General features: G+C 43.9%; 1 protein-coding gene across 1 annotated transcript; it reads left to right on the top strand.

Annotated features, from left to right (window-relative positions):
- Positions 1-4507: 4507 nt before the first annotated feature.
- Positions 4508-8908, top strand: LOC146799980 (uncharacterized). The gene has a single exon (XM_085620916.1). It carries the CDS (start codon positions 4512-4514, stop codon positions 6552-6554), a length of 2043 nt encoding a protein of 680 aa, XP_085477042.1. The 5' UTR covers positions 4508-4511; the 3' UTR covers positions 6555-8908.
- The last annotated feature ends 2948 nt before the right edge of the window (positions 8909-11856 follow it).

Below are 11856 nucleotides of genomic sequence, written 5' to 3' on the forward strand. Positions count from 1 at the left end.
CGCTTCTTTAGCACTAGAAAACTGTAGTTGGTATTGCTGTGCTCCTCAAATACCTGGAATAAATACATGTCTTAGAAGCTTTCCTATTCATCTCAATACATTCTGTGGATATCGCCATTTAATGATAATGTTTTTATGTCAATGTCAATTCATGCTGTAATGAAATATTTCCTAGTCATCATGATGGAAAGTTTCAATTCTATTAATAACGTGGAGGCGAGGATTATGCTGTAACTTTCATTTATTCCTACAGCCAGCAGTATTCAGCTTTTAATACTTCAACAAAAAACTAGCACTACCATGGTGCTTTAGACAGTCCAGACAGTCCATCACAGCCACCAATCAGCATCCTCCATCAACCTCGAGGGCGTGTACATCCTGTTGCAACTCCTCTTTCGAGACTGCAGCCAGAACCAACCAGCATTCCATCAGTCGTTTTTGGCACCTTCAGAACCTGAAAGAAACGAACCAGAAGGCCCATGACTCTATTTTTCATAATAGAAACAGTCAAGGTCATAACACAATCACTGAGATATGATCAGAGGAGGGCCAGATTAAACATACATTTCCATAACGAAATCAATTGATGCAAGATAAAAATATATATACTTAGACCAACCCGACGAAACAAACTCCGCCACAAAGGGTGGGATCAGGAGATCGCTAGAGCCCTGGGAGGGAATAATCCTCGCCTCCGTGTCCTTAATAGAATTGAAACTTTCCGTCATGATTACTGGGAAATGTTTCATTCTATGTCAGGACCGGAGGCGAGGATTATGATCATGCACAGCTTATCCACCACCAGCGAGGCCATATCAACGACTGGCTTGAAATAGAACCTCTTGAACATTGAGTCCGATGACCAGTCTGCCGCGTTCAAAATGTCTTCCAGCCTGGCTCCCAGGGAGAAAGCTTTTGACGCCATGGCACCTCTTACAGAATGGGCGCCGAACTGCGAGACATTTATGCCCGCTTCTTGCATCACCCATCTGACCCAGCGTGCAATCGTTGGTGGTAAAACCGCCTTGAAGGGCTTTCTTAAAGAGATCAACAATTGACGCTCGCCCGGAGGATGCGTCTCCTCCCGCATGTTCTCATATTCCTTGAGACATCTGACCACACACAGCTTGGGAGAGCTGTCAAAAGCCTGGTATGAGATTACCCTAGAGTCTGACTTAGTCCTGCGTGCAATATGGAAAGTGACTCCCTGTGGAGTGTAAACTCGACCCGAGATATCCAAGGCCCGGACGTCAGACACCCTGCGGCATGAAACCAGGCACAATAGCATCACCAGCTTCGCCGAAAGTTCCTTACGGGACAAATACCTGTTAGCTTGCCAAGATTTAAAAAGATGAAGAACCCTGTTAACATCCCAAAGAGATGAATATTTAGGTGCCGGGGGAATGCCCTGCAAACGTTTACAATCCAGTGGGTGCTCCCCAACAGGGTGGCCCTGTACCGGCAGGTGACCCGCTGAAATCTCTGAGCGGTAAGTATCGATCGTCCGGTAGGCTAAACCCTGCACAGCTAGAGACGCCAAAAAATTCAGGATCGCTACCACTTCGCACTCCGTGGGATTGTGATCATTCCGAACACACCAACCGACCCATATCTCTTGTTGGTGTTGTCTGCACACACTGCTCTCAGCAATCGCTGAGCCTCTTGCGATAGTCCTCCGACTCTCCAGCGATGCCAGAAATCCGCCATGCCACCAGAGGCATTCTCCCTTGCTGGAGGAGAGGGTGAGGGAGGCCCTGAAGATCCCTCAGGAGAAAGAGATCTCGGGGTAGAAGGATTGGAGAATCCCAAGAAAGTTCCAGAAGAACTGGAAACCATACTTTTGACCTCCAACAAGGAGTAATCCGGACCACCCTCGCCTGCTGTCTGCGCAAATGAGTCGGAAGCCTCATGATCATCGCGAAGGAGGGAAAGGCATAACCAGTGTCCCCGGACCAGTCCTGAAGGAACACACCCGTTGCTGCCGCTAACGTATCCGGCTTCCAACTGTAAAACTTCAGAAGCTGATGGTCCAACCTGGACGCGAAAAGGTCCACTGAGAACGGGCCCCACGTGTCGTTCAGCCGCTGGAAGATCCGTGGATGAAGTTGCGACAAGCTCATGTCCGTCCAACTGCTGGAGCACTGTTCGCAGGCAGGCGAAAGAACTGCCTGTGGGTGACTCACCCTAATAATCTGAGGGTGTCAAAAAGGTCTGGGCCCGCCCCCACCACAGCTAGAAGCGATTGCGCCGCCTTAAACAACTGCCTCACGGCATAAATCTGACCTTACAAGTGAGGGTGTCAAGCTGTGGTTGCAAATGCAGAAAAAAACAAGTTCAACCCGCGCAGGCAGGCGTCAGGGTTCCCAGACCTGACAGGCAAGGAATAATCGCGCAAAAGAGCAGAATTGCGCAAGGAGCGTCTGTACCAGCGAGTTTAAAGCGCGCCCCCTTGCCGGTCTGGAATTCACGGCGCCAATGCCTGTCACTAAGGGCGGCGAGCGGAGCTTTCCCGAATGCGCCTGCGGCCCTGACAAAGTATCACTGAAGTGTGAAAGTAAAGTAACCTGAACGTGAGAAACCCTGAGAAAACCCAACTCTCCGGAGTTAGGGAAATGCCGAGCGCTTCAATAGAAGGGTCATTGGAGCGTGAAGGGAGCAATTAGGCTCAATTACACGTGCAAATAACTCGCCAGACACAGAGCGCAGCTACTGAACAAAGCGCACAACATCAGAAATAGACAATCAGGGCAAACAAATCATATTAAAACCACAAACAAAGTGAACTTAATGAAGAGAAAAAAGGAAGAGGAGTTGCAGCACGATGTACACGCCCTCGAGGTTGATGAAGGATGCCGATTGGTGGCTGTGATGGACTGTCTGGACTGCCTAAAGCACCATGTGAGTGCTAGTTTTTTGTTGAAGTATTAAAAGTTGAATACTGCTGGCTGTAGGAATAAATGAAAGTTACAGCATAATCCTCGCCTCCGGCCCTGACAAAATTATTGGATTAGACATCCTGGTTTTTGTTTTAATCCATTTTGTCAGCAGTCATCATTACCAATTTTACCTATGTTTCTTATTATGCGTTTGGTAATTGGATTACAGATATCTCAGTGTCCATTATAATTTGTGTTGTGAACATTGTTAGTGGATGATTAACAATGTGTTTTGGATCTCATTACAAATTTGCAAATCTTTTGGTTCATAAATGAATGAAATACTGTGTTCACCAGATTGTTAATACTAGTTCTATGCTAATGCGTTGTGAGTATAACTTACAGAAGCATTCCTGGATTTTGTTACTTCATATCCATACAAGAAAACAAATAGATTTTTCTAATGCTGATATTTGTATTTTTTGGCTCATAAAATGCTAATGCTTATATATAATTTTTTTGTCCCGTAGGTGAAAGATATCCCCAAAACAGCAATAGTCAGAGGAATATCGTGGACACCAGGAACTGCAATTCAACTTTGAGACATTAGCCCCCTGAAATGTACGAAACCGTTTTTGGAGGCTTTATTCCACTAAAGAATCTCTATATAATTGTTAGCCATGTGTGCTTCTTGCGCAAACAACTTTTTTCTGTCAAAATCGGTAGCAGACACCAATGGATGCCTCATGAACGTGACATAGTACGTCACAACAAAGGAGTAAGGAGTATTTCATGAGTATGACTACAAATTAAAATTCCAAGGTACTCTGATCCATCAATGGACCCCCAAGGAGAAAGGCCACACAAAAAAAGTACTAACCTGGACAGACACCGGAGAAGCTACACACATTTACCCAGTGTCTCTAGGATTTTATTACAAGCAATTCATTATTTAAACATTATTTAAACATAATGTGTGCATTATGGAGGAGACGCACAAATGCTCTAAATGTGACAGAGATTTCTATGTTAATAGCCATTAGGAAAACATCAAGATCGCAGCATATTAAGACAAAATACATCTACAATGTTTACCAAGCCATCTGTTAGAAAATGCAATTTGATGGTAGGCAAAAAAAATCGTACTGAAGAAAAACATTTCACTGTCTCAAATGTAAAGATTTTTTCACAAATGGCTCTCTCATTGGACAAAAGTCAGGCTACACTGAGCCAAGACCATATAAATGCACTCAGTGTGACCAGAAATTCATTACAAAGGCACAGCTGAAGATAGATCAACAAACTCATACTGGTTGGAAACCATGTGAATGTTCTGAACGCGATAAGGCTTTCAGTCAAAAGGGTGAACTAGCACTACAACACCGAAATCACACTACAGAGAAACCATATAAATGTTCTGAATGTGAGAAGACTTTCAAAGAAAAGAGTGATTTATCATCACAGGAGAGAATTCACACTGGGGGAAAACCATATAGATGTACAGAATGAAATAAAACTTTCAGTCACAATGCAAAACTGATAAAACATCAGAGAACACACACTGGAGCTAAACCTTACGTATGTTCTGAATGTGAAAAGGCTTTCACTATAAAAGAAAGTTTAAGGCGTCATCACATGTCTCACACCGGTGAGAAACCATATAAATGTTCTGAATGTGAGAAGGCTTTCATTACAAAGGCAGAGCTGATAATACATCAGAGAGTTCATACTGGCACAAAACCTTACAGATGTTCTGAATGTGAAAAGGCTTTCACTACAAAAGGCAATTTAAGACTGCATCACATGTCTCACAGCGGTGAGACTCCATATAAATGCTCTGAATGTGACAAGACTTTCAAGCAAAAATGTGAGTTATCATCACATGAGAAAATTCATACCGGGGAAAAACCATATAGGTGTTCAGAATGTAAAAAGGCTTTTGGTCACAAAACACATCTGATAAGACATCAGAGAACACACACTGGCGAGAAACCATATAAATGTTCTGAGTGTGACAAGTGTTTTATCACGAAGGGCCAGCTAATAATACATCAAAGAATTCACACCGGCGAGAAACCATATAGATGTTCTGAATGTCAAAAACATTTTAGCAGAAAAGATGACCTATCCAAACACCAGAGAATTCACACTGGTGAGAAACCATATACATGTTCTCAATGTGAGAAGGCTTTCCGTACAAACTCACAGCTTATAATACATCAGACAGTTCACACTGGGGCAAAACCCTATGGCTGTTCTGAATGTGAGAGGGCTTTCATTACTAAAGGATTGTTAAGAATACATCACATGTCTCACAGCGGTGAGACTCCATACAAATGTTCTAAGTGTGACAAGGGTTTCAGAACCAAACATCAACTAATGCGACATCAGAGCGATCACACTGTAGAAAAACCCTATAAATGCTCTGAATGTGACAAGGCTTTCTTTCTGAAGACTGAACTATTAGTACACCATCGAAATCACACTGGAGAGAAACCCTACAGATGTTCTATATGTGACAAGTCATACGTTATAAAGCAAAGGCTGACAATACATCAGAGAACTCACACTGGAGAGAAACCTTATAAATGTTCTGAATGTGATAAGGCTTTCAGTCGAAATGATCATCTGTGCTCACATCAGAGAATCCACACGGGGGAGACACCATATAATTGTACTGAATGTGACAAGGCTTTCAGCCAAAAGTGTAGCCTTTCACTTCATCAGAAAATCCACACTGGGGAGAAACCATATAAATGCTCTGAATGTGAGAAGGCTTTCAGTACAAAGGCAGAGCTGATAATACATCAGAGAGTTCACACTGGCACAAAACCTTACAGATGTTCTGAATGTGAAAAAGCTTTCACTACAAAAGGCAATTTAAGACTGCATCACATGTCTCACAGCGGTGAGACTCCATACAAATGTTCTGAGTGTGACAAGGGTTTCAGAACCAAACATCAACTATTACAACATCAGAAAAATCACACTGGAGAAAAACCATATAAGTGCTCAGAATGTGACAAGACTTTCAAGCAAAAAGGTGATTTATCATCACATGAGAAAATTCATACCGGAGAAAAACTATATAGGTGTTCAGAATGTAATAAGGTTTTTGGTCGAAAAACACAACTGATAAGACATCAGAGAACACACACTGGCGAGAAACCACATAAATGTTCTGAGTGTGACAAGTGTTTCATCACGAAGGGCCAGCTAATAATACATCAAAGAATTCACACCGGCGAGAAACCATATAGATGTTCTGAATGTCAAAAACATTTTAGCAGAAAAGATGACCTATCCAAACACCAGAGAATTCACACTGGTGAGAAACCATATACATGTTCTCAATGTGAGAAGGCTTTCAGTACAAACTCACAGCTTATAATACATCAGAGAGTTCACACTGGGGCAAAACCCTATGGCTGTTCTGAATGTGAGAGGGCTTTCATTACTAAAGCATTGTTAAGGATACATCACATGTCTCACAGCGGTGAGACTCCATACAAATGTTCTGAGTGTGACAAGGGTTTCAGAACCAAACATCAACTAATGCGACATCAGAGCAATCACACAGGAGAAAAACCCTATAAATGCTCTGAATGTGACGAGGCTTTCTTTCAGAAGACTGAACTATTAGTACACCAGAGAAATCACACTGGAGAGAAACCCTAAAGATGTTCTATATGTGACAAGTCATACGTTATAAAGCAAAGGCTGACAATACATCAGAGAACTCACACTGGAGAGAAACCTTATAAATGTTCTGAATGTGATAAGGCTTTCAGTCGAAATGATCATCTGTGCTCACATCAGAAAATCCACACTGGGGAGACACCATATAATTGTACTGAATGTGATAAAGCTTTCAGTCGAAATGATCATCTGTGCTCACATCTGAGAATCCACACGGGAGAGAAACCTTATAAATGTTCTGAATGTGATAAAGCTTTCAGTCGAAATGATCATCTGTGCTCACATCAGAGAATCCACACGGGGGAGACACCATATAATTGTACTGAATGTGACAAGGCTTTCAGCCAAAAGTGTAGCCTTTCACTTCATCAGAAAATCCACACTGGGGAGAAACCATATAAATGCTCTGAATGTGACAAGGCTTTCATTACAAAGATAAACCTGACGATACATCAGAGGATTCACAGTGGTGAGAAACCATATAAATGTTCTGTATGTTATAAAGCTTTTAATCAAAAAGGTAATCTGTTGACACATCTGAGAAGCCACGCATCTTTACTACATGTGTAGATCCAATGACAATTGAGATATTTTACAACAGAGAAACCATGTACATTTACTTAAAGTGTCAACACTTTCAAGGAAAAGCATCATCTATCACCCCACCTGAGAAGAGATAAAGAAATCATATTAATATACTACGGGTCTGATTACGATTTGTCATTATTTATTGCCCCTGATAACTACTGATACCATTTGGTACATTATTTATCAGGTGCCATAAGTAACACCTATTACAAGTTTATGGGGAATAACATGCATGTTTTGGTCTTTAACGCACCAAAATCCACAAGATACTGTAAACACCGTATGTTTTCCCCTGTTAACTTTTACAGGTTTGACCTACTGAAATTGAACAAAAGTTGAGCTATTTAACGCACCCAATAAATTTCAGATGCGTTAAATACCTTTAAACTCGTAATTCCAACCGATGAGTAAACGGGGGTTAGCACATGGGTCAGAAAATTACAACCAGCTCATACTCGGGCCCTAAGTGCAAAAGTCTTTACCTACATAGGGTCATCATATGACAGTCACCATAGACTGAAATTGTGTAAATACTTTGAATGGGGCAAAATATTAGTTACAGAAATATCACTAATACACAAGAGAACTCCCACTAGTGTGAAACCACATGCATGTTCTGAACGTGGTAAGAAATTCAAGTAAAAAAGTAATCTCTCGTTGCATCAGAAAGTCCAGAACAGGGAAATGAGGAAATCCAGTAAATATTCTGCATTTTAACAAGAATTCTGTTGAAAAATGATATCTGACAGAGGCTTGGACATTAAGGATACTTGCATGGCTACAGTAAACCATCCTTCGTCCACAGAGGTAATGACAACAGCATTGACCCAAATGTTCAGAATACTGTACAGCGTGGGGAGATGAGAGTAAGTGCTGGTTTCATGTGGCCATACAATGTACATTTCAAAATTGTTATAGAACACATCCAGTATACTAAGAGAAATTAGGAATACATGCAGAATAACTGAATAACAATTCAAGCAACATATCAAGCAGAAGAAAACTAGACAATTGGGCAGAATTTAACTTATAATAAAAAGTACAAGGTACTACAGAAACATCATACAGATTAAAGTAGAGGCATAAACAGTTATAGGTGGTTATGGTTATGAAAAGTCAAAATAAAACCCAGCAATTATAGATTTTTCATAACATACTGTCATATGGCCATTGGGGTCATTGTCAACATTACCAGGTTAGCGTGAGCTCTGCTGCCATGATGCTGCTTTTGAACATACTACATGACTTTATTTTGCAAGACTCTGTGCCTTTCACATGAGAACTGTCTGAACCCGATGTGCAAGGTTGATCAACAATGCCCCTTGTTATTCTGTTCTGGTCAGTCCGTAGCACCTAGACAAAACATTCAAACACAGCTGCTATTGGTGGAAATATGTGCTTTGATTTTACGGGGATGCTTGTTCTAATTAACACTTGGAGAAGGCCCTTTCCAATATGAAGAGCTATGCTGCTCCTATGATGTAGAAATACCATCTAGGCACTAAGGAATGGGGTCTGCTGACAAAGCCCAGAGATCTTCATTCATATAATAAAATTCCTTCTTACCAAGGGGAGGGTGGTTAGGCATTATAGCTCTTAATCCACTGCATATGATGACATACCCCTTCATAATCTATGGAATTGCAACAATGCTAACTGTTTTAGGTTTATGCGTTATGCTGCTGGTAGTGGCTTGTATACTGCGTTATAGAGCACAACAGTTAAAATAAACATTTTTGAACCATAACAGTGACTGTCAACTCTTATTGTGAACAAGTGTGAGTGACTGAAAGGAATGCACCAAGGTGCCTCAGTGACCCCTGACGAACGCAAAAATAAGCTGTAACTGTGCTATGGAGACATAGAGAGAGGCTGTTGCACGCGTGTTAAAGTGAGCGGCCTACCCCTGACTCCCTCCTTCCCCTCGCCTGGACTTGTGCTATGCGAGAGTGCCTAACTCGCTACTACATCTTGAGCCGAGCGGGGACGACTACGCAGAGCAGTGCAGAAGCACATAGACACCTCCTGAGCCAGGCCACGTGGCTGACCAGCGCAGACAAAGTAGAAAACAGCACTGAACCTGCCAAGACGCAGACTTTCCCGGAGGCCGGATTAGTCTTAGGCCATCTGCTTAAGAAGGTTAGAGGTGCACTTCCCCTGCAGAGTTCTAGCACGAGCGTGAGGAGGCGATACATGCCCACACCGTGCTGGTCCCCACCACGCCAAGGTGAAGAAGACAGAAGAAGTGTGCACAGCAAGACCGCCCTGTCCCTGCACTGAAACATAAGCTGCCAAATAGTACCCAGAGACACCTAAGGGTACACCCACGGGCCAGCAAGCCCGCCACTGGGACATGGGGAAGTCAGGCACCAGGGAAGACCTACCTTCCATTAAAAAAACAGGCTTGATTAGGCTTCAACTACATCCACACAAGGCAGAGGCAGTAATCAGACGATAAAACACAACTATGTAAGTCGCACACATACACCCCGGTAATTGTCAGCCTCATACATCGAGTAGGCAGCTCCTCCATGCAACTGGGCCTACTGTACAAGTAAGGTCGCTACTCTGCACCTGCACAGACTGGTGATGAATGCCGACAGCGCAGCAATTAGTAATGGGCCGCCTATGCACAAGACCCCAGCAACTAAATACATGCACCGGCAGCTCGGAATCGACAGTGGCAGAGGGCGACATAAACACAGAAATGCCACGCTGGACTCTGTTCTAGCAGGTGTGGAGAAGATAGGACCGGCGTTGGAACAGACCCGCTGCTCGTTGGTGTCCAAAATCAACAGTGTTGCCTCGGATTTCAACCTTCTGAAAGCTGACCATCAAAAGCTTGGGACAAGGTGCGCCTCCATGAACAAACACTTGTGGAGCTCAAACCAGTTACTCATAGTCACACCGCAGCTCTCCAAGACTTAATTGATCGTGTACACAACCTAGAAGACTAAGTAGAAACTCACGCCGCAACAATATCCGTGTCGTGGGACTTCCGGAGGGTGAAGAGGGACGAAAGCCGGAGGGCTATACCGAGCGTTGGATCAGAGACTTGCTCCCTGCTGGCACTCTGTCTCCTCACTTTGTGGTCGAAAGAGTGCACCACGCCCCAGCACAAAAACCTCCACCGGGAGCCTGCCAACGCCCATTCCTGTTTAAATTTCTCAACTATAGAGACAGAGACTCGATCCTCTGCGAAACCTGCAAACTGGCCGACATAAAGATTAGAAGCAGACAAACCATGGTCTTTCCAGATTACACAGCGAAGGTCCTACACTGCAGAAGTGCATATACAGCCGTGAAAAGACAGCTCAGCGACCTGGGTCTAAATTACTCATTGCTATTTCCTGCTCGGCTTTGCATGGTTGCAAAATGATTTCTGCACTTCTTCGATTCACCCACCGATGTTTGGGACTGGGTGGAAGAATCAGGAACATTGACAGGACCCAGGCCGCCTGTGGAAGAGGAACCTAGAAAACTCAACAGGAAAAGAAATCGTCAGAGCAGACACAGTTGACACCGATCAGGAACCGCTGCAACTTCCGCAGCCCCTGACCTAGCACAGAGTAGGGCGGAAAGGCAAGAGACACATCAAGTGGTCACAATGCTGGGAACTGCAATACAAAACTCAGACTGACACTTGAGCCCATTCAGATTCTCGGACACTGGGGACTCCACGCCATCCAGAATCGAGGACCCTGAAGAGTTCCCATTGCCAGATGTTACACCACAAACAGCTGATGACATTATATGACTTTTGCCAAGGCCTCCTGTGAACTGTTAAACATAACCCACGCAAGTACCTGCCGTGCTGGCAAAATGTTGTGTTACATAATATGTTGAATATGTCACTGTTTGCAAAGCGCGGCGCTGCCTTACACACTGCTGCGCACAGCACATACCTAACATCATGTTGGGTGGCATACTCGTCCCGTACCCCCTTCGCCTCGTGCTGCGGACAGGCCGAGGGGATACACAACAACAACACGATATTAAGGGGCAAACCGCTCTCTGCCACCAGCGCACCACACAAACCCACGCCATACGTCAGTTTGACAAAGTTTTAGCCCTAGGTTGGGCAATACAGTTTGGACGAACTTCCACTTGCAATTCGCCCTCATGGTTATGCTTAGTTTAGTTCATGCATGTACCCTGTTTTTAACAACACTGAGCTGGAGCACATCCCCGCAGGCCAGAAACTGCAGCATGTTGCCCCCTCAATGCCGACCTGGTAAATGTAAGAAGGAAACATGGTACAGATCAATGTAGTCACATGGAATGTGCGCGGTATACACACATCATCACGTAGATACTCGATCTATGCCTATCTGCGGCACAGAGCCACTGACATAGCGCTGCTCCAAGAAACACACATGTCCCAAGTGGAACTGGGGCGATTCCGGCACAGATGGAGGGGCCAAATACATGGTACCTGCTACTCAGCACATGCGTGAGGCGCCTTCATCTGGGTGAGAGCAGGGGTCCGTTTACAAGTGAAGAGGCGCTGATCGACCCCGAAGGCAGATATGCACTCATGAGTGGAAGGCACAATGGACAACCAATCCTCAATGGGTCCATCTGTGCCCGAACGTCAGTCAACCCACATTTTTTGAAGGCCTCACAAAATATTCTAGCAAGGTTGAGTGGAGTCCCCAGGCTCCTGGGGGAGACTTTAATTCTGTGCTCAATA

This window comes from Triturus cristatus, chromosome 8 (genome assembly GCF_964204655.1).
Source record: "Triturus cristatus chromosome 8, aTriCri1.1, whole genome shotgun sequence".
Lineage (NCBI taxonomy): Eukaryota > Metazoa > Chordata > Amphibia > Caudata > Salamandridae > Triturus > Triturus cristatus.